The 24951-nt window shown below is 37.9% G+C and overlaps 1 protein-coding gene across 4 annotated transcripts in view; it reads left to right on the top strand.

Moving 5' to 3' along the window:
- The first annotated feature begins 1784 nt into the window (after positions 1-1784).
- dacha (dachshund a) overlaps positions 1785-24951 on the top strand; it is a 312302-nt gene continuing 289135 nt past the window's right edge. For all 4 annotated transcript variants that reach the window (XM_067996893.1, XM_067996890.1, XM_067996894.1 and 1 more), the window contains exon 1: positions 1785-2310. In XM_067996893.1, coding sequence (XP_067852994.1) covers positions 1865-2310 — 446 coding nt within the window. In that variant the 5' untranslated portion in view covers positions 1785-1864. The remainder of the gene's footprint in view (positions 2311-24951) is intronic.

Raw genomic sequence — 24951 nt, 5'->3', positions numbered from 1 at the left:
CAACTCAAATATGATTTGTACTCACGGCCGTTGCAGCTATCATTACAAATTATCTTTTCATCATTCACAAAATAATAGCTAGTGGTCATTGTGACACGTATTAGTTTGCTACTACCTAAATACTATTGGTGCATTATCCACATATTACATATACATGATTATACATAAATTATTGCTCACATCTACATTTACCAGGGAAGGTGATATTCCAGTTTAGTTTATGTTTATTTTCATTTCAAAGGATGAAGTGACAAACTATCTCCTATCAGCTACTTCTGTGTAACTTGAATGTGTAGAATCCTTGTATCTTATTCCCCAATCGGTCATGTGGCATACATAAAGTTGTATTCTCTCTATTCTTAGATGGCATTCCATGTGCTGGGTTAACAGCGATGCGTGTTTATTTCAAATACACATTTGTAATTTGAATTCAGTTCCCAATATCAACCAGTGGTTTGCGTCAGAAAATTAAAAATAAGCGTATACTATTTGTATGGCTACTGAAAGATATCCCTAGCACAACAGTGTCGCAATAGTGTCCAAAGCAGCACATTTGGCGTCGAAGTCTCTCCTCCGCCCACCGCAACTCCACCAAACCCGCGCAGAAAAGATGTAAGCGAAGCAATCAAAAGTTGAATTATAAAACAGACTTTTTTTTGGAACATTTTACCTGCATGTTGGAGAATATTACACCGTTGAACGCTTTGAAAACTGTTCACTTTCAAATATTTATTAGGATTTCGGTTTTGAGCATTACGGCAACGTTAACTGGATTTCGATCACACCAAGACGTGATTCATTTCTATTAAAAGAAAAAGGGTGTATTACCAAGCATTTCATCTTAAACAAGACATAAGATTGCCCATTAGGCTGCTACTTTGTGTGTTTTAAAGACGATTCCGAGTCTATTCATGAACTCATCTAGGGCTGTATAATTCCGAATTAAGTTTCAGATGAACCAAACACAAGGCGGCATCTGAAGAACATAATGCACTCTAAAAACAGCTACGTTTCACATTTGGTACCTTGTTTAATCAAATGTTCTTCTACGTTCTATTTGATCTGAATATACACACTAATTATTTTATTGCATACCATATGTGACATTACGACGTTAGATTTTTAAAAATGCAGATTCCTTTGGATGTAAGAATGAAACGCGGTGTCTCCGAAAGCTATGTATTCTCCAGAAAAAAAGAAATGAACATTGAAAAATGCTTCATATCAGCCAAAATCTCCAGTCTCAATAGACTCAATAGGTGTCCCGTGTGTAAAAGATTTAAAAAATAGGCTTTTAAAACGTCTACACACTTTAAAATATCCCCCATCAGAGACTCTTTAGTTAAGAGGATGATGGAAGGCGGGACGTCTTAAATCCATTCAAATCAGTCCTGACATGAGTGACCTTACAGACTTAATATCTATTTAAATAAGCATTTATTAAACAGGAGAACAAAATATGTAAATGCTCAGACGTGATGTGGTAAAAAATGTAATTTTCAAACCTCTACGAACTTTCGCAAACTTGGGAGGGAGTACAGATTTGAAGCCAAACGGAATGGCTCTTGTCCATTCAGTGATTTATTGATGCATGCTTAGCACGTACTTGACTGAAGGGCAGCAGCAAGCTCCGCCTCCGCGTCCTGATTGGTGAATTCCCAACGCGAACGTACAATTGGGAAACGATACCGGGAGCAGCGATGCGGCGGATTGGCTGTGGGCGCTGTCAGTCAGGCGAGGGGGGCGTAGTCCTTGAGAAGAGTAGGTGACTGCGGCTCCTCTCACTCATTTCTTTACTACATTACACAGATACAGGGAGAGGGAGAGAGGCAGAGACAGAGAGAGTACATGTGGAAAAGTGGCCATGGCTGTGTCAGCTCCCGTTATCCCACCGCCCCCTCTCACACCCACCTCCACCCCATTAACAGGAGGCTTGTTCCGGACCGATTCTGTGTACACCAGCCCTTCTGAATCCCCCAAACTCAGTAACATTAATAACAATATCAACAGCAGCAACAACGAGTGTAAGATGGTCGAGCTCCGTGGAGTCAAAGTGGCGTCTTTCAATGTGGACGGGCAGGAGCTGATCTGCCTCCCGCAGGTTTTTGATCTCTTCCTCAAGCATCTGGTGGGCGGTTTGCATACGGTTTACACCAAGTTAAAGAGACTGGATATAACGCCCGTGGTCTGCACCGTGGAGCAGGTCAGGATCCTCAGAGGACTCGGAGCCATCCAGCCCGGAGTCAACCGTTGCAAACTCGTATCCAGGAAAGACTTTGAAACTTTGTTCAACGATTGCACCAACGCAAGGTAAGCTCGATCTCTTTTTTTTCTCTTGCATTTTTCTTTTCTTCCCACTCTTAATTACTTTTCTTTCTTTCATTATTCTCCCTCCCCCCATCTCCCCTTCCCCATTGTCACCTGTTTGAGAATTTTAGACACTGGTCAATGGGGGTTTTCAATGATCAGAAACATCGTGGCGTTTCTCGCTTGGCGACAGATCCATCGGAGAGTATTGAAGAAAAAATCACCAGCCCTGGCATTTATACAATCTGCAAACTCTTCTGTCGTCCCCAGTCACGTTTCAGTTTCACTCTTTCACCCGCCCTCCCCTTGAACCCTCCTTATATTATTATTGCAACCATGGAACCCATAACAGCAAAATGAATGCGAGTACAGTCATCCGATATGAAACCATTTTCTAATTATATCTGTTCATCGTTTTACAAGGAACACATGATATCCATCGTGGCACGTACGTGATAACATCGCTTTTATGCTTGTGTTGTACATGTGTTAAACTAACACAAGGATATCCTCCACACCAGCACAATGGTCCTGATCGCGCAAAGTTAAACCAGGCAGCTAAAGGTGGCTTATTATTTCATAATCTGCTGTTCTAAGACACCGTAACGTTCTTTTCGGTTTATAGCGATCGTGCATCGGTGCCGCTTTGCTGGGGGTTGTATACTTTCTGTTTCAGCCTGCAGGACTCGCTGTTGTCATTTCTAATCAGCAAAACAAAAAAACTTACTCCAAAGTGCTAAAGACATTCACAAATTTTCAGATAATTCGAGATGCAGAATAAACGAAGGTACCAAACTAAACCGCGGGTTGATTTATCTGGTGCACTTTTTTTGTTCCATTTGAATTGATCGAGAATTAATTTTCCAGAGCGTCTTTTCAAACTGCAGATGTTGCAGTTTGTACAATAAATCAATGGGAGCAGATCTAAATGAATCGCCTCGGATATGGATTCTGTGCATGTTTTGATGTCTCTGTGTTATTCTTAGCTTGTTATCCTGACAGATATATAAATGGAAAGCATGCATTGCCAGCTAGGTTTCTGGGAGACTATAACTTTGCAACCGACTGACCTGTCAAACTCATTGAATTAAAACAAAACTTTTCAGATCAGTAATGGTAGGCGAGTAAAACAATCCTTTATAATTGCTCGGTTTGAAATTGATCTGCAGGTTTTATTGCATTCATTATTTATTGAAGAACTGCAAGCTAAACATAACGTTAAGCTATTTTGCACTTAGGGACTGCATTTAGGAAATTGGATGGAAATTGCATTACTGATGAACATCTGTGCATTTTTTCCACTGTTGTATTGTTATACATAGGTGTAATGGCTCAGCAGTATTTTCTACCACATAGTTTCCAGCCCCATGTCATTTTGCCTTTTGCAAAGTACACTTCGGAAGTATTACCACAGTGTCATAGATGGGTTATATTTATTAGAGCCATGTTAAAAAAATTGATTGTCTTCAAAAATTAATTTTTCATTTGCCTCTAGCATCGGTTTAATAGAGTACACACTTGCCTGTTTGCAGAAATATTGTTTAATCACATTAATATCACAGCCCGAGGAGGGAAGATAATTGTACAAATGCATATAGAAATATGCATTGCTAACTTTTTATGATTAAATTATGTAAATGACCCATCTACCATCCTTCGGAGCACTAATCATCTAATTAGGAGTGATGTCTTGAATAGATGTTTCTGAATCTGGGTATATGCAATCGGGAATGCATAAAATTGGAACTGACATTCATAATCCCAGAAAGTAGCCTGCAAGAGACACGTTAACATGTATACGAATATACATTTTAACAAAAATTGAGGTTAGATAAGCTTCATTACTATTTCTTTAAGTACTGCCTATATGAAAAACAAAATGCCACATATCTGACCTTTTTCAGGTGTGCTGGTTTTGGGAGTAAGGCAACAATTAGAATAACAGAAATTGTACAGGATTCTTCCAGTGATGAATATTGAATGAATTACAATGCACCATAGCCAAGAAAACAAAATACATGAACACTTTTTATTTCTACAACAAAATTAATGAAGTTAGGAAACATTTAAGAATTTTAGAATCATTTGATAGCTTCCAGAATTTTAAATTTTGACTAAACTTGTTGAGAAATAGAGGTCCAAGTTAGTAACTTACCCGGCATTAATCAGTGTAAATAGCAGACAATACTTTTAACAGGACTGAATCAAAGTATATTTTGTACACTGATTGCAATATACTATGTTGATTTCCATTTGCCTACAGTAAATAGAATGTCAAACGTGTCACAGGGAAATAAATACAGTGAAATTTAAAGGGAGACATGATGCCCCAAAGCATCACTCAGTGGATTGATTTATCTTGCGTGGTATAATGACTGCAGATGTGGATCTGTTATTCTAGATGAGGAATGAATTTGATGAGCTGATAGCACAAGCCAAGAAGCGTGGTTTTAATTACTGATGTGGAATTTATTTGTGAAGCACAAATGATTTACTACATTACTTTTCAGTTATTGGCAGATGACCTTGGTCTTTGCACCAGAACGTTGCTTTTTGATTAATCAAAAAAAGGCATTTTTGCAGGCATTACCTTTTGATATATTTAAGCCAGTTGGTTGGTATAGGTCAGTAACAGAAACCTGACTTAACATATTGCGAATGTAACTGACTGAGACTCTCTCGAACTGAAAGCAATGTGATTTCGGTGGTTGTGGAGAGGGGGGGGGTTCTTCATTTAAAAGCACAAGTCTGTATCATGCTCTTTTCAGGCTTAATGTCTTTCAGAATTGTTCTGGGTGCTCAAATAAAATGAAAGAAATTAAGGAACATGAAGGAGAACATGCAGAACATTTTATTGCTTTCTTTGAAGCCACAATAGGAGTAATCCATACCCCTGATGTGATTTCCAGAGCGTGGGTAGGTTTCAGAACACCTGGCTTACAGTTTCAGCACAGCTGATAAAATAAAGTTAAATTTTAGATTCATGTGGCAGCTTGAAGAGAGGAAAAATAACATGAGGGTTTCTTTTGTAAACACAATAGATGGAGTAGGGAGATAAGGGTCTCCCAAGCTCTTTAATCATTCTTTGTTAGATAAGTTACTTTAAGGGATCAAAGTATCTGAAATGGGAGATTTTTTTCCTATGATTTGTGTTACTAATCCGAGTAAGAGGTTCCGTGTTTCAGTTTATAAAATTATGATACTGGATGTTGAAACTTATGCTTTATTTTTGAGTCACAAGCAACATAGGAAATCATGTTATCTAAATAACACTATGGCTCCTTCACTTGTGAAATACCATATAAAAATCTTCTGCATAACACACCCAAGGTTATAATATATTATTTGCATTGTCCACAATAATAGAATTGTGGAGAGGATTTGTTATACAAGATTAGCTAAAATAAGGGATTTTTGTCTCAGAAACATGTAGCAATGCATTGTGTGGGTTTCCCGTATTTTCTTTAAAGCCACTGATTGTTTTATAATTGCTGATTATAATTTCTTATGTCTAAAATACAGTGAAATGATAAAAAAGACAAGATCAATACCTATCTGAGAAGATTGCAGATTATAATTTGAAGATTTTAAATGATGTTGCGAAAGTGGTCCATTATGGAATTTTCTGATGTGTTCACTATTGAATTTGTTTGGAGTTTAAAGTGCAGAAACATGTTAATAAAAAAGTACTATACAAAAGGTAAGCATTTTAAGTTAACCATGTAAATTAGCTTAAATGTTTATCTTGTAATACTTGTGTTCTTAATTTTTAGGACCCAAATGATTTTTGCCAAGTACTGTAACGTAACTACATTTTAAGCATCAGTCAAAAAACAGTTGGGAACCTTAAGGATAACTCCCCATTCCCTAGACTATAAAGGAAGCACGAGATAACTTCCAGTTAAAGGTCCCTATCCATTTTTTCCAGACACAGTGCTTTTGTTTGCCAGCACCAATGACCACAGTAACTACAGAATTATAACATTCTCGTGATTTAAGCTAATGGTTACTTAACAGGAACCTCTAATTATCCATCAAGGTTAAATTAGAAGCCACATTTATAATGTTACTAAAAATTCACACAAGAAATGACTTTGCAACTGCCATGGGTCAGGGTAATGTGTATAAATACCACTGAGGAAGTAAATGTGATTTTGACACACAGTAAAAACATTGACCTGTCTGGGTTGCAAAGCAGGAGATTTGCATCAGATTGGTATAAATGGCTGATTGCAAATCTTCTGTGGATCTTAACTGCAAGTCAACAGTTGGTGCATGCGTCAGGCAACTAATTTAATATGTCCTGCCTTATGGACAGGCTTGGGGCAGCCCTATGTTTAAACCCAAGCACAAAAATCACACTGAGTTCATGTTATTCTGACTCGAACTAAATGCAGCATCTATTTACTCAAATTAAAAACTGGAGGTCTAAACCTGCCCCTGCCTGGCCACAGACTGGACAATTAATGTACACCTTTAGTAGTGACTAGTAGTTTGGCATAGAGTTTCACAAACATATTGTTAGCCTTAAGATAGGGTTTATTTGGTATCACATTTGTGTCTTTGTTCACATTTTCATTTAGTCAATGTGGATAAATTCTTAAGTTTCAGTATTAACTGCCTTGTAAACATAAGCCCAACGATTCTAGAATTGTATCACTGCTTATTCTTATATGCCAATGGAAACCAACCAAAACTTTGAGGCAGAGGAATTCCAAGGCAGATGACAGAAACTCAAGAACTTATCCACATTGACTAAATAAAAACAAGAACAAAAATACAAATGTGATACCAAATAAACTCTGTCTAAAGACTAATGATATGTTTGTGAAACTATATGCCAAATCTGCACTCACCACAGGATTGGATATATTATAACATATAAATCCATCCCCCACCCCCTACTAAGACACAACAATGCTACAGGTAGTGGTGAGGAAGAAGAAATCAGTTGACGTAAGCCCCTGGACACTGAAAACAATTCAGACGCTGAATTTAAATTGCTCACACAAAGTAACAATCTGATTGACTGTATTAAGTTCCAATTAATTAAATTGAACATATAATTGCAGAGAAGGAGATTGTGTCGTTGAAACTGTTCCAAAACAAGTGTTGTTGCAGAAATAATGAGGAGTTTCATGCTGCCACTATGTTGGATGCTCTTGCGTTGCCTCCATATTTACAAGTATCCACTCGTGTCTTGTATGACATTTTGTTTCTCAGGACAATTTCAAATATGTGCAGAAAGGTGCAAACAATGACAGAGAAGTAGTTTTAGACAATTTGATGAACCTATAATGTTAGTAGCATTAAGCACTTTAATGAATTGCTAATTATTAAAAATATCAATGTTAGCATGCCTTTCAGAATGTCATTGTCATCACATCTCCAGTTGATTAGATGGAAATTGAAGAGTAAACATGGAATCTTAAGACCTAGATTTGTCAAATTTGCTGGGCATACTTTATAAGCATTTACCCCTGCAAGAATAAAACATTAGGCTATAATTTGTACATATTTTGTAGCATGCCAGGAGATTGGGAGAGAAGAATTCATTTTATCAGGGCCTTCATTTATTTGATTGATGTAGAAACATCAATAATCAATTCTTTAAAGACGACACTAAAAATTAACAAGCACACTGTGTAATTGTTCATCTTACATCACCTTCCACAGCAGCAAAACAGTAGATTTGTGATCAAACTCAAATTACACTGTTTGTGGGGAGTCACTGCAAAGTATTATGATCCATCTGATCAATTTTGTTTGTTTCTATGTGGTATTTGTGTATGGCCTTTACAAGATGCTTCAGGGACTCAAAAATGTCCTAATTCTTATTCTGCCATGTAAATTAAATATTTGTAATCTTAAATGGTGGCCTGACTCAACTATGTAGACAATATGAAATAAATCTCTCTTTTACACTTTGAAAATGGTATATAATCGACCAAACATTTGTTCACCTGAATATTCAAAATTATCCTTTCGAAATGCCAAAAGACTTAAAATTCTGGAAAGTAAAAACAATTTTATTAATCGAAATTTTGGAAAGTGCAATAATTTAAACCAGTGCTATTGATCTGTGCAAATGCATCACTAGTTTTACAATGTCAAAAGGCATCTACTGGATGTCTGCTTTTACTTGGTGAATCAGCTCTTGGTGCATTTTAAGACATCACGTTCAGCCTTGGCAAAGGCCAGTCTATGCTGTTTTTATGCAGAGAGTATTGCCTGTGGAGAAAATTTATGACTCAAATGTTGATTTTTCAGCCTGCATGTAAGGCCAGCGAATGAGGCAATAAATATGTCATTCTGATCAGGCAGATCACTTTTAAGTGTCATTTATATTGGAAATATATGCAGGGTTAAACAGTAGCAGGAATTAAGCAGATGTGATACTGGTTGGCCACGAAACTCTACCATCCATATCAGGCAATGACTAATCAGTATAACTGTTCCATTTTGTGTTTGACATCAACTGATGTACATAAAATTGTTCTAGATAATGTTCTTAGCTATTTAACTCTTTGGTCAGTTCAATTACATCATCGATATAATGCAATGTAGTTGTTACATGATGATACCGTATTTGAGAAAATATAATAAAAAGGATTTGCTTTTCCACTGCAGAAATTTCAAACAGGGCTCTGGCAGTCTAAAGTGGTAGGCACTATTGGCAGCCTTTCCATTCACTCTAATGACCATTTCACTGACTCTAAAAGTCCAGACAGCCACGCAAACCAGACCGACATCATATTCAAATACGACAAAAGAGTCTATGACTCCGTTAATCTCTTTGGTTGTTTGCTAATGATATTCTCGGCTGTGCTAGGTGGGAAAACGCAAGACTGCTTTAGGATAACCAGGCAATTTTAAAGAAGAATTTTTTTTTTTTTTGCGTTGAAAAAAACTACTTATTAAGAAAAGATTTAAATAAAAAGTTTTATAAGGAAAGGTTTTACCATATGTTGTAATTTTTAGCATGACCTCTTCAAATAACTGAACTGAAGTGAAATAATGTTTATTACATTCTGCTTAGAGGGTGCACAAATGCAAAGCAGCTTTTCAAACTTTGACAGGTAACAAGATTCTGATTCAAAGTGGCTTACTAAGATTCTGGTCAGACATAGTTTGCTAGAGTTTAAGATTCCAGTCAGATGTGGTTCATCAGGTTTGATGATTCTAGTTAGATGTAGTTACATTCAGTATTTCAGTTACATTTTCATTTTTTCTCAGTAATAGACATTCCATTTCAAATTACTTTTAATAATTAAGATTATAATACATGCAATACTACGAAACTAACAAACTAGGAACATTGACCCAACAGATAAGAACTAATGGTAAATTGTTAACAGAATTATAAAGTGATCTCACCTGGACAAACATGAAAGATTTCTGTCTAGTTTCTCAACAAAAACCCGTCCAAATTGGGTTTGCTTAATTTCCACAGAAAATGTCAAGCTAACATGTAGCATTCTGGAATGCTACAATATGGATTGCCTAATTTCTATTTTTGCCTATTGAAATCAGATGTAGTGATATCATATTGTCTGCAAAGATAATTAACATTAGGTTAAAGTGTATGGTCAGTTATAACATAAAATCAAACATCTGATCCAAACGTTAGGTTAAAAAGTTACCTTTTATGTCAACTCCTCTCATTATTTTGTAAATGCCTTGTGTTAAAAAAATATCCCCGTGGGTCCCATAAGACCATAATAGGTTCATGAAAAAAAAGCCCACAGGATTTTACTGTGTAAATTACACATCTATAATATCTACAAGGAAGTTGCATATTACCTCTTAGCTTTCCAAGGAACCTTCTGTGTGAGAACAATTAAAGAGAAAGGTTAATTTGGGCGGGTTTGTCTTTGGTTGAACACTATAGTATTTATAGAATTTTTTTGACACCTGTCAAGAGTACACATTTTGTAGTTTCTATCAAAATGGAGAGAAAGATTTGTTAGAGAGAAGATCAGTAAGCACTTGATACCTCATCCCATTTCTTTCTGTTGCTTGACAAAAAAAAAGTTCAAATCCTGGTAGTTTTGTCTCCAGTGTTAGAAAACTACAGGGGGAGTTTAAATGCTGGAGACGTCAGCAAAGAGCTATAGTACTGGACAATTGGAGAAAAAAAAATCCTCTGCAATTTTTTTTTGGTGAGGGTCAGCATGTCACCAGCTGTTAGGTGCAGAAAAATGTCTGAAATTGTGCATGTAGGACTTTCCCCCCATTGTGTGTGTTTGTTCAGAAAATTTAAAACCAACCAACCGAGTATTTTGTGATGGACCTGCTAAAAGTCAGCCCAATTATGGGGAAATCTCTGGTTGGCTGAGTTTGAATTTGTGAAATTGACTTAATAAGAATGTCAGTTTGAAAGGAGATACAGCGGCTTTAACTGCAGCCTCATCTTTACAAATTACATTGGTTAATTAAATTATTTCAATTACTTGAAGCCAGGTTTATTAGACGATGAGCCCAGAGAGTTTCACTAACACTGAGATAAAAGGAAATTTGTCTGTTGATGCCATTGTTTAGTTGAAGCTCTTTGGTGCTGACAGATGTCCTATAGCACCATCAGGGCAGGGAGGCCCCAGTTAAAGTAATGGATAGCAGTCTCATGTAAAGATTGGTCCATTACAAGGATGGATTTTCAGCAGGCTATAAATCAGTGCCTGACTCATTTTCTTTCCCAGCACAGAGATGAGCTGCTGTTTTTCTTGTTATAATTGAACGTCAGCCATGAGCAAAGGGCAGAAAAGGGAATTTTATGTTGACATTCATTATTTTTTTCACCAAGTAAAAGACAGGAGGGTTTTTGTTAGGCAAATATTCATATCATATCTAGAGCCTACATTAGCACATGAATGTGATGCCTTTTTCACCCCGTTCCAATAATGATTCAAATTGCTTAGGGGTTCCAGCTTGCTGTTTACTTATTACTGAATATGTCATGCTTTTATCAAAGCATTTTTAGAGTTGCAAGATTACAATGGTCTTAAATTCACAAGAGAATGACAGTCACTGCTGTGTAAAGAGAGGTTAAATGCACAATTTACATATTCATTTCATGATTCATTTGTTTGATGATTTATATGTATTTAGAGTGTGTTTTGCCAATTGTGTTGCCACATACCTTTAATCATTGTGTGGCAGATCTGCCAGGCTTGGCTGAAAAAAATCACAGCATTACTGGAAATCTCTACAATTATATATAATACTAAATGATGAATATTTTTGTGGTCCCTCCATTTTATTTCTCTTCTGTTGCTTGGCATCATGCATCCCGTTTGCCAAGAAGGGCTGGATGATCTGGGCTACAGAACTCTCTAGGTCATCACTTTTGCCTCTTGACTAACTAGCGGGAGGTACATTTGAAGCAAGACAAGATGCTCCTGATCATTTCTCCATCGCGCCCCTCTTCCAAGACAGAATGCTTCACCAGCAGTCTGAATGAAAACTAACAAAGCTCATCCCTCTGAGGCAAGTGGAATGGAGGCCTGAGACTTCCATTTGCAACCTTCTAGCTGGGAATCAAACACTTACCACTTTACTGGCCGGGCAGCTCTAAATTGAGTGTTTCAAAACAAATATTATTTTCAAATAACTCACTTATAAGAGTTATCAACCTATAGATTTTCCATCACGCGTCAAACAGGTCAGTGCTATTTTGTGAAGAATTTTATTTGTCTTTTTGATATTCACCTTTGCACATGCACGACTTCTAGCATTGAGAGTACAGAAACTAAAAGTTTACAACCTGTTCTTTCAGTTTGTGGATGGAGAATCTTTGCAAACTTGATTGGTGTTATAACTCTGCAATGAGTCGGTACCGCGCTATAGTGTGCTTTGGGATAGTAGGATGTGAGTTGTTGCCTCTGATTCCCTGCTTGTTGAGTTTGTGATCTTATCAAGGGAACATTGGTTGGAGATTAGCTGCTTTCCCCACATGGAATGACAAATTGGAGGGCAAGACAATCAATGTCATTCTTACACACATCATATCAACCAACTTGAGCAGCAATGCCAGAAGTTTTGTAGCAGATCACCTACCTACCTTCTTGTCCGAGAAAATGATGTGTGAAATGGGAAGATCTAATGGGTAAGAAAATATAAATACATTAAACCAGAGATAATGGAGGGCTGCTGGGAGCCATGGAATCATACTTTAATAAGAGTCAGTGCCTTCAGGACAGGAGAAAAATAAGTGAAATTGGGGAAATGATTATTATTTTAACTGCAATTCCTCATTCTAAGGCTCCACCTAGAACTCATTACTCACATTTTTAAGATAAAAGTGACAAAATGCTCAGCAGAAAGAAATGTTTCTTTTTTAAGTTAATTTATTTGTGGTGGTATGTGCAATTGGATTTATTGGTATTTGTTAATTGTAATGCTTTGTCATTCCATTATTTAAGTTTACTGTCTTTAATTTGTAAACCTGAACAATTAATGTACTGTTACAGTTCCACCTAATATGCTACTTTTTAAACCAGGATCAGTGACGACCATCAAATGCATATGTGTTATCAAGAAGATGTGACCTATGTGTTTTCTAAAACAAATGTAACTTGCTGCACATTTTGAAATCAATAAGGTACTTAGGCATTCTTTGCTTGATACTCTCGTTTTCTATGGCTGTCTCTGGAAAATGTCTGTTTAGTTTATTTATTTTCTGACGTGCCGACACAAAATAATTGGTGGACGATATCTTCATTTATTTAGCAAAAAAATTCCACTTGTGGTCTTTGGTTCTTGAACGACACCAGATGGCGTCAGTTTAGCAAGTGTGTAGATGGGATGGAGGGTGCAGCAAGTGACTTCACAGCAGCAGTGTGAGCAGAATAAGTTATCAGTCATTAATATATGATTGTCAAAAAGTTTGCTGGAGGAAAATAAATTCAACATGCATAATTCGCATTATATAAAACAAGAAGTATTGCGAAGTGAGTTTAAAGGAATCAATTACAAAATTATTTAAACAAGCAAGGAGGAAAAAACGTCAAACAAATCATTATATCAACATTTTTGGAATCTGTGAGGGGCAAAGAAATATCATGTGAATAAAAAGCTATTCCATCTCCAGTTTTTAATCTTACTTTTTTGCTTTTCTCTCTTTTGCCTTCCATATTCTTTCCTCTCCTCTAGTTCTTCCTATTTGTATTGGATTCTGTGCCTTGTAATCTTTGTTCCGAATGACCTAGGAACTCTAGCAGTCTGCTGCCTTATTAATTTTTAATATATTAAGTGTTTTACTGTTGGGAGCAGGTGTCAGGAAAATATTCTAATTGTCAGCTTTAGGCAAAAAATATCGAATCCTGGTGTCAGTTCTCTGAAAATAGACTGCAAAGAAATCAGCAAATTTTTGCTTATGTTAAATGTTCATGACATTTGTTCTGCTGGAATTATATGCAGTTTATCTGCTAAGCTGAACATTTTATCAGCATGACAATTGAATTGTGCAGTGTATATGCGGCAGAAAAATGGTAATTGAGTATTTTATCAGAGGCTTCCATGAAATGGACTTTGTAGTCATAAATGAAGATTAAGGCTGTTGTTCACAGAGACGAACAAATTGGAGTGATTTATTATCTGTGACATCAATATGTCATTGCTTGGATACAAAATGAAAAACACTGAATTGCAGCTAAGCAGCGGAAGGTAAATACAGGTTTTAATTATTTGCTCCAAACCATTAAAACTGAGATGAAATTGTCATTAAGATCGCACAGCTGTTACACTAGGCTCATTTGTGTGGATTAAAAAAAGACAGTAATAAAGGATCATGTCAGAACAGAGGAACAATGAATGCATGATTCATTGTAAATAATCATTAACACAGGAATCCTGAAAGGACTTTTTGACTTACACAGTTCGCCTGGCACTAATCTGTATATCCTTATTGAATTCTTTTGAACAACCTAATTGAAAGTAGGTTTTTAAAACAGTCATTAGACTTCTAGACTCTTGCCCCACAATTCAAGACAGCAGACAATTCAATTAAGACGCTGTTCTGAGCCTTCATTGTACAAAAACAATCTCAATACGTGTTACGCAGCAAAATGCTTTTTTAGAGCATGGTGCCCATTGAAGTGACTTTGGTTTTCCACTGCTGCGATTACATTGTAATTAATTGTTTTACATTTCTGATTATGATATTTTATTTTAGTGTCAAGTCTAATTTTCACTTACTTTGGTTGGATTGCAATAACATTAATGAATATGATTTTTTTCTTTAAGTATCATTATTCTAGGCATAAGTATTCATTTTCTAGGCATTAGGAATGTTGCCAGTAGTGACAAATTGCACTGTGAATTATATGATAATGCCTGCGCTGTTTAGAAGCTTTGTTTTACAGCAGAAAGATAACATTATTGGTTTGGGAATGGGTTTTGAAGATTGTTATGAACCAAAGCACGTTTTTGAGAATTCTGTAGTGTGGTTTTGTTATTATATGTATCCTTGTATCTGACTCTGATACAGACACAGACACATATGCACACACACTTTTTATAGACAGGTTTCACTGTATTTTTCTTCAAAATGGCAATCAGCAGAATCATATTAAATTCCATGCAGAGTTATTTTATATTTTATCTCTCCTTGTACAAAAGTTTCAAACATCACATTTTAAAGTGTCAGAAGTATATAAAATAATGATTAAAAAGGCAATCATCTGATGTCGAGGTCAATTGCAGGTTAATTTCTGTTGCCGAGGGAGCATTACAGCATGTAACACGCTACGCGTATTCTGCTGCTAAAGTAGAGCTGTGAGTAACTGTGTGTTCTTTTAAGACCACAAGGTCTATTTATTGCATGTGGAACGGTCAGTTAGAAGATAGTTGCTCTTGTATCCTCGGGTCAATTACAAATCAAACTGACTTTTTTAAGCGTGACTCCTTAAGTCGATTAGAAGCTATTTTTTGTTCCAATCTATTTTTTCCCTAGATTGAAAGTGACTGGTTTTCTCTTTTTAAAGAAATTTTAACTCTGGCACAGAAATTCATACCTAAAATGTGACTGACATGTTTCAAAAATTACACATATCTATCGTTTGTATATTAAAAGTTTTGTGTTTGCATTTTCTATTGTGTTCTACAAACTTCCTATATGATCATACTTCTCCCATCACATGTAGTTGATGAGCTCAAAGAGAAAACAACAAATCAGAACTTAAGAGGCAGGGAACCCACAAAGTGAGGAAAGTGGCTAGAAAACTACCAATGACTTATGATAACAATCAATCCCGAAATACTAGCAGGAGAACCTACCCATAAAAGAACGGAGAAGGTAACCAATCGAATCATTGAAAACACTTTTGAAAAAAATCTGTCTTTTTTTCTCAGTGACAGAAATTTCTAATGCTCAAAATAAGGTTTTAAACAAAATCAAAACATCAAAAGAAAATACATTTCAAAATAAAATGATTAATTTTATCCGGTGGATTTTCCTTTCATTAAAGTTTTTACTTCAAGGACTCAGGCTAGACTTCAACTGGATCCAGGACCCCCCTCCCAGTACTTAACGCCCCCGCTGTGAAGCCAAGATCAAGCCTAAAGATCAAAGACCCTAAGGACCTCCCTCTTAGTACACTCAGATCCCCTCTCTGGAGTGCTTCCAAATCCCAGAATGCCCTCAAAGTATTGACAGTCTTAATACCTCAACTTAGTGCTGTTGGATCCAAGGGCTATACCAGTGTTGATAAACTAATGTCCCTGATACTACTATTTGGCAAAACACCCCTAATCTTGACATTCAGCCTTTGCTTGGAACTGGGGAAATACCAAGCAAAATGCTTTTCCTCCCAGCACAACAACCCATCCACTGGCCATAAGGGGCATCAATCCCAACCAACATGACCACCAGTATGCAAGGCCTCCTCCCTCCATCCACAGGCCAAAAAAAATTTAAAAACCCTAACCGGCTGCTTCAACCCCTTAACCCACATTGCTCCCAGTGCAATCATAATCATGTAGAATAACCTAGTTGAATCAATGCATTGCTCCCACAAGAACCATGCAATCAAAATGCACACTGACTTCATAAAATATATATGGGAATGCATACTTTCATAAAATATATCTGTAAATGCTCACCTAAATGTACAATGGGCTCATAAAAATAAATATGCGAATGTACATTCGATTTGACAATGGCTTCAAAGTATATGCGAATGTACTTATTTGAGAATTTTCATTTTCAAATGTGACAGACATTACTGATTACACATCTGCGGCAGCTTTTGTCCATGTTTGAGTTCCAAACAATATTATTTATTTTTCTTAATAAAGAGAAATTCACTTTCAGTGCATAACACTATTTAATAGTTTATGTATTTTTAAAAAAATGATTTGAATGTAACTGGATGAATTTGAGTAGGTTTGCAACTAAACTTTTAAATAAAAGTTATTAACTTCATTTTATACATAAGAAATCACATCAAGCTGAGAGACAGACACTGTCCTATGTTTACATTTACAATTTGATTTATTTACACGGTGAGTGAGTAAAACACAAATAATTTGCCGATGAGTTGAAAATCTTGGAAGTTTTCGAAAGTACATTTTTTGTTAAACTGGAATCAATATAATGTTCTCAGATTTCCATTAAAAATAGTTGGGATACTTATCTCAGGTAAAAAATGAACAGACACAATTCAATGAGCAAAACACAGTTTAAAAAATCCACATAATAAAAAAATTGTCAGTCATTGTAAATTAGTGGCCTTAATACTTTGTGCATTACAGGGCATAACATCCATATTGTTACAAAATAGCATATGCTCTACTCACCGTGAGCAATGCCACAAGGGGTCTGTGAGGAATAGAATGAAAACAATACATTTACAAGAATAGAATGAAAACAATACATCTCACTTTATAGTTTTTTAAAGAAGCAATGATAGTGATTTGAAATGTACAGAGTCCCCCAGCAATTGAATATTTGTTAATTGGAGCAGGAGCTAAAGACCAGCGTTTTCTGCTTCTATGCTCACCAGTCCACAAACTTGCTGCTGTTAAAGTGGATGGATGGAAAATCGCAGGCTGAGGAACACAGAAGAGTAAAACCTTGGCAAACACATTTCGTAAATACATTTTTAAAAAAGGAAGAAAGCCAGTATGAGATTATACAGAAGCATGTCGAAGAAGATATTAGAGGTGCAAAAAAAATTAGAAGGGACATAACAGCAAGGGGGTAGAGAGAGGAGAAGGGAAAACCACATAGGATTTCAAAATGTAGTTGAACATGAGGATAAAAAGATGTTTAACATGCTAAATTGCCACTCTTTGGAGGTTTGTTTTTTTAAACCAGGGAGAATACTAGCAATATATCATCCTACATCAAAACACATTATACACGTACTCTGGGACTTTAATATTAGTGATGCAGAGATTCTAGATGGGCTTAAGGAGTTGAAAACCAATAAATCCCAAGATGAATAAACTATACCTTTGGGTATCCAGAAATACAAGGTAGGAAATTCATGAAGTACTGACGGTTATTTTAAGGAAGGCAGTAAACACTGGGGAGGTCCCAACAGGAAAAAAATGGCAAATGTACAGAAGTACTCATATTCAAAAATGATTACAAAGCTCAATAATCATAAAACCAATGGAATCACTAATCAGAAACAAAATGGAAGAGGATCTGTATGAAAATAACCTAATAACTAACAGTCAGCACAGTTTTAGCAGAAGTAGCTTTTGCCTAAGCAATGTCTTTGGCTATTATAAGAGGTGATGTCCCTAATTGATGTGACGTGGTATACTTTGACTTCCAAACGGCTTTAAGGTTATCAAGGGTAAGACAAATGTAGATTAATCACTGGCTAAAGGGAAGGAAGTAGAGTATCATCATATCATACTTATACTCATTTGTTTCTAAAGTGGTTAAAAGTTACCTTAAAAGTCTGTTAGTGTTATAGGTTCTGTCATCCAGATCAACAGAACCAGCAGAATCTTTATCCTGCACCACAGTACATTTGTGTGGTTGGAAAGAGACCTGCAGCAGTGGTAATAGACATTGGTTTGAGGGCCTTCTGGGTATTGTCCAAAAGCAGCAGCCTTGCTGATACTTCTTGCTGGCTCTGGAAATAAAGCATTTACCTGTTTGGAAACGTGAGGGGGTTGCGGGCAGCCCATTCAATCTTGCAATTTAAGGGGGGTTGGAGACAACCTCAAAGGCCCACCTACAGTGGGCACTGCAGCGTTAGGCCTCTGTCAGGCAGAGACCCAAGAAACTGAGGCATTCTGACATCGCTCCTGTGTCATTTACAGACACTTTGCATATGGTCACCTGTTTCAGCCATCATCCCACACGCTGGGAACACACCAGAAATGCATCTAAAACACAAAGGGGGCAGAGACCTATCATAATAAGTCCCTGCCCCCTTTTTCTCTGATTTGTGCTTGGGAAATAGGTGTACCCTGGGTGCAATGTCAAGAAAAATCAGCCTCGTGGTTGCAATAATATTTACTTTCCATTTACAAAACTGGCTTAACATGCAAGTAACCATAATTTTCCCCTTCCCAAGATGTTTTATTCCCAGTTGCTATATATTCAGGATGACAGAAGGCCATCAGGCCCCATATCTGCTTGCTTCACTTCGTAAATAACTCATCCATGCATCTTCACCACTCTTCCTCTAGGAGACCCCAATCAGAAATTTCTTTCCAACTGTTCAAAGGTGATCAGGTTAGCCCAGGAGGCCCTAGGCTATTGATTATTACCCAGAAACTTGCCTTTCTTCTGCTGTGATCTTTTAGTTTTCCAAAAATTAATCTAACACCTTTTTGAAGGACTTCAAAGAGTCAGTCCTCATGATCAGTTCCAGAGTGCTGTTCTATAGATCAATCAGCCTCTGAGAAAAATAAAACTTCTGCACATTCAACTTCACTGTCTGCTTTCTCAATTTAAGTGGATGGCCCCATCACCTCATACAATCTATCCACTTGTACATTATTGATGCCTTTAATAATCTTAAAGATATAAGTCTACACCTCTCCAGAAAATCCAATCCCAAGGTGTAATGTCTATCTCCATAGATCAGTGCACTTAAACCAGGGATCTTCCTCATTGGCCTTCTTTTGTATCTTGTTTATTTACTTTCTGCTCTACATCCCATGGTGGATTTGCTGAATGTGCAAATACTTTATTTGTTTATTCTTCCATCGTTCCTCTCCAAAACTTTTCTCTTTTTTCTCAGTTGTTTACATGGTCATAAAGGAGATTGTTTTTCTCCCCCACGTTTCCCACAGTACATTTGTAGTTTTTGGTGAAGACTCCGTTGCCACATTACAGTCCATGGAGGTTTTTCCTAATGTCAGATCTTCAGTTCCCAGCACCTGAACAGTGGCCCTGGCATAGCTGACTGACCAATGAACCTAACGTCAGGGTTAGGAGGAGAAATTTCTTCACTCAGAGGGTGGTGAACCTGTGGAATTCTCTACCACAGAAGGCAGTGGAGGCCAAGTCATTAGATGTATTCAAGAAGCAGATAGATATATTTCTTAGTGCTAAAGGGATCAATGGAAATGGGGAAAAAGCGGGAACAGGGTACTGAGTCAGACGATCAGCCGTGATCATTTTGAATGGCGGAGCAGGCCCGATGGGCCGAATGGCCTACTCTTGCTCCTATTTTCTATATTTCTATGTTCCTCAAACATCCCCCTCTGCCCCGGTTCAATTATCAGGTCCTGTTAGTGACATAAAAGAACTTCATCCCAAATAACACCATTAGCACACGATTTCTATTACTGACTAAAAGAATTTTTATTTTGATGTTTCTTGCCTTCCCCACTCCTTCACAGTTGTTATTTGTAAATATTTAGCCTGACTGCCACAGCACACATTGGGTATTGTATTTCTATGAGAGCAGAGTGAAGAATTACAACTTACATGATACACACGCACACACACTGAATTTATCCATAGCTGTGGGAAATCCCAGCACCTAAAGCCCAAGTGAAATTCAGCACTCAAACTCCAGGCCCCAGATAAAAGCACAGATGTAAGTGAGAAGAAATTTCTGACGGGCATTATATAACATTAGATTTTTTTTGTATAATATTTTATATACACTTATCTGAGTGTCAAAGTAAAATGGTAGCCAAATCAGTGCGGAGACATTATTTGAGCTACATTCTGGCTTGTGAATGGTAGCTGAGCCAAAAAAAATTGAGGGACTTGATTGTTTAGCTTTCAACTGGTTGCTTGTTTCTCACGAGTATCTTTTTGCTTCTTTTGATTCATTTACATTTAGTCAATTGAGTATTTGATTGGCTCATGCAACTTAGCTGTTGTTACCAATCAGGATTTTTTTTGCCCTACAGGTGTGTGATGTGTTTGATTTAGATGTCTTTGAGGTCACACCTTTTGGGGAAAAAAGAAAGAATTTGCATTTATATAGCACCTTTCATGTCATCAGGACATCCCAAAGTGCTTTACAGCCAATGATGTATTTTTGAAGTGTGGTCACTGTTGTAATCTAGGGAAATATGGCAGCCAATATGCACACAGCAAGCTCCGACAGACAGCAATGAGATAAATTACCAGATAATTTGTTTTAGTGATGTTGTTTGAGGGGTAAATGTTGCCCAGGGCACTGGGAGAATTCCCCCTGCTCTTCTTCGAATGGTGCCATGGGATCTTTTATGTTCACCTGAAAGAGCTGACAGGGCTTCAGTTTAACATCACACAAAAAACAATACCTCCAGTAGCATCTCTGACAATGTCAGTCTGGATTATGTGCTCTAATCTCTGGAATGGGGCTTTAACCCATGACCGTCTGACCCAGAGACAGGAGTGCTACCACTGAGCCAAGGCTGACACAGTATGAATGATTGTAAACAATTTTACAACACCAAGTTATAGTCCAGCAATTTTATTTTAAATTCACAAGCTTTCGGAGGCTTCCTCCTTCCTCAGGTGAACGGAGGCTTCCTCCTTCCTCACCTGAGGAAGGAGGAAGCCTCCGAAAGCTTGTGAATTTAAAATAAAATTGCTAGACTATAACTTGGTGTTGTAAAATTGTTTACAATTGTCAACCCCAGTCCATCACCAGCATCTCCACATCACAGTATGAATGAATCATAGATATAACACTTTTATAGACTTAACAGATCGCCCATGGCATTGCTCAATGGTAGGCCATAGCGGAGTGCATTTCGTAATGTGCAATTTATTATTCTGATGTTAAAGTGCAGCTATATGTAACTTGGAGTGTTCCTTTAAGATCACAAAAAGCATTTTCTGTATCTTCCTCAGGTCAGTTATAGCCTCGTTGCTGCCAGCAAATCAGTGTCACTCATATGTAACAACAAACTGATGCTTCAGTTGAATTGACATCTTAACTTAATAACAAAGTTATATTATTTTATCTGTATTATCATCATTTTTGGAGTTGGTGTAAAAATGCTTCTGAGGTCCCAAGAATGATCAGGTGAGGGCTCACAAACTTTCAAACATTCACCGCTGACCGCCTTCAGCCACATTTTGATACCTTACACAGATTTATTTTTGCCAGAATGGACAGTGGCTCCTGCAGTCTGCCAGGTTTCACATTTGCCTGTATGTAATTGGAAATAATATTGTTGATTGCACACATTATTTTTCATATAGTTTACTGGATTGCTCTCGCTATTATTTTGCTCTTTTTGTGCATTGACCGATTATAAAATACCGAAAATAGGACACTGCAATTATTACTATTTCCACTTTTCCCTAACCTGTTTGTCTTGTTTTTTGTTATGTCTACAGCTTGTACTGAACCTGCATCTAGCAGTAACATCCAATCAAAGCTGCAAAAGGGAGCTTTTACAATTTCCTATCCTGAAGCAACCTTGGGGTATATTCACTCAGTGGGATAGAACTTGGCATGCATTACATGGGCGTAAAACGGGTGCTAGGCACATCAATTTTGTAGTGGGATGGCCTGCACCCAAGCTGCACAGGCATTGGTCCCACTGCTAAACTCAGAGGGTCCTTTTTTTAGGCATCCCATGAGGAGGTGTTAGGCCCCTTAAATATGTTAATTAATGGCCTAATGCCTATTGAAGACCCTCATTGAGAAATTAGGTGGCGATGAGTGGGGGAGACGCCGTTCAGAATTCTTCTGCAGCCCCCACGGTTGCCAAGTGCTCCTCCGACCGCACAAGAGTTGCAATCATGCCCCCACCCCCCAATTTTACCCCACATTCCTGCCTCCCGCAACTTACCTGTGGGCTGCTTCCGGTGAGGCAGGTAGCCTGACATTGATGTCTTCGCTTGGGCGAGCTGCCTCTGGCAGTGCAGCCACGCGGGTAACTCACGTCAGTATGTTAATGAGCACAAGGACCAATTTCCATCGATCCTCAGGCCTCTTGGTTCAGGCGCGGGCTTGTCACAGGAGACGGGCCCAGTCTAATTTCTAGGCAAGTGTGCAAAGTTGAAAAAAATGCTTAACTAAGCTGCCATTATAAACCAATGATAGCTTAGTTAAATAAGCTTAGAAATTATGGTGGGCAATATGTAATGTGTTGAATGGGTTTTCAACTGCCGCTAAAATAACAGGCAAAGGAATTTCATACAAACCTGTTAAGAGTTCACCAGATAATATTACCAACGGTAATTTCTAGACAATAATTTTTCTTGGGAGCCAAAATGCCAGGGTCACTACTTCACCGCTGGAAGAGTGGTGAAGCAGCACATCAGCCCACCTGTAGCCATGGACAGTAACTCTCTCAAATCCCAGGATGAGATCATTGGCATATTTGGCACGGACACATCAGTGGCCCACCCCCCAATCCGTCGACAGGGTGGGGAGCGACACACAGCCACTCAACTAGGGACACCCAGAGGCCCTGCCCAGGCTGAAGAACAAGTGGCTCCAAGGGATCTTTGGCTTCATTGGGTGGCATAACTGGTACAGTAAGGTCATCGCTGGCTGGCAAGACCTGGGGGCTTTTCTGGGGTCTCAGTGGCACCACGCCAACTGTCAGAGCAGAAACCCTGCCCATGCTGCTCCCCCACCCCCCTCCCACTGGAAAATGGCTGAAGTTAAGAAATGAGGCAGAATCCAGGCACAGTACCATTTTCTGGACCCTTGACCGGAGATTCACCCCAGTTGCTCAGTAGCACTGACTGGAATTTTGGGCCCTTAGAATTTGACACAGACAAGAAAACATATCCCCCCCTACGACTTTTTAATATTCTCCGGTATCAGTCCAATTATTGTTAAAATGTTTTTTTGACAAAAATGCCTTAATGCCACACTAATCCACCCCAAATAAAACTCTGCCGCAGTTAGATTTGAATTTCAAAACAGAGAGGGTTTTGGAAAGGTCTCAAGTTCAGAAAGGGAGAAGCCCAGGGCAAGGAAAGCCTAAACCTTCCTCATGGGGCCCGGAGGAGCACTCCTGGCCCCTCAAGAAAAGCAAAAAAAAGGTTAAAAAAAATCGTACCCGTTTGGGCCTCTTCTGGCCACAGACCTTCTGCCTTCTGTCTTCACCTGGTGGAAAAGCAACAACGGCTTCCCCGCTCAGGCCGCCAGTTAAAATAGCAGTTGGGGCCCGATGACGCCATTGGACCTTGATCTGCACATTTAAAGAAGGACCCTGCTAGCTCCTGACAGGTCTCCTTGCCATCTGCTCAGAAGAGCAAGTTAAAATAGAAGACAGCAGCGGGATGTCGACGGGTAAATCTCCTGGACGATTTTAACAGCCCGCCCGTCCATTTTCCACTGGGCAGGTAGGGTTAAAATCGCTCCTTTAGTTATAATCACCTCATCTTGTACTAGCACAGACAATATTTAGCTGTATTAATTATTATTGGAAGTTACTTTTTAAACACTTGGGCAATAACTACTCAAAATAACCCATATTTTCAATAAAGCCAAAAAAAGTTATACTGTTTTTGACAACCATTTTAGACAAGTTCAGATGAGTGTAATGCCTGGAACCAGCAGGGTTCAAATGGGATTGCCCATTTCACAGAATATTAGGGGGCATGCTTTGAAACATGCTCAGTGATAACATTACAGCATACGATTAGTTATTAACTTCTGTCCCTTGTTCAATTATGAAAAGAATTTCATTATTTGAAATATTAATTTAATATTAATAGTCAATATTAATTTGAAGTATCATTAGACAAAATAACTTGGTATCGATGACAAACGTCTAGGAATGCACCAATCAGCAACAACATCTCTCAGAAGAAAGAATTTCAACGCAGCCCTACTCTTTTGGACTAGTTGGAACAATGACTGTTTCAGGGCAGTTGGAAAAATGTCCTTGTCTGTGTCAGTCAATAAGGTAATAATTATACATAAATCTACATAATTTGATGTTGGATGTTTCCAGCAGGCACCTGCCGGGAACAGTTGGCATCCAAATTCAGCAGAGGTACTAATTCTGCCCGTCGGAAAAATACCCTTCCGATGTAATACAGTGTCTCGATATTTATTGAGCTCCAAACCTTCCATTCCGTTATGTCAGTTAATTAGTGATTTATTGCAGCATCCATCAGTATTACACCTGACTACCTGACTTTAAATAGTTGGTACGAACTAAAACATTTACCGCAAGATGACTTCCTGAACATCATCATGATTTTCATGTAAATGCAGAGTTTCTTTGGTATCATAAGAACATATATTATTA

Source organism: Heptranchias perlo, chromosome 15, assembly GCF_035084215.1.
Source record: "Heptranchias perlo isolate sHepPer1 chromosome 15, sHepPer1.hap1, whole genome shotgun sequence".
In the NCBI taxonomy this organism is placed as follows: Eukaryota; Metazoa; Chordata; class Chondrichthyes; order Hexanchiformes; family Hexanchidae; genus Heptranchias; species Heptranchias perlo.
Note: the sequence above shows the minus strand (reverse complement) of the source record. Positions and strands in the feature narration are given on the sequence as shown.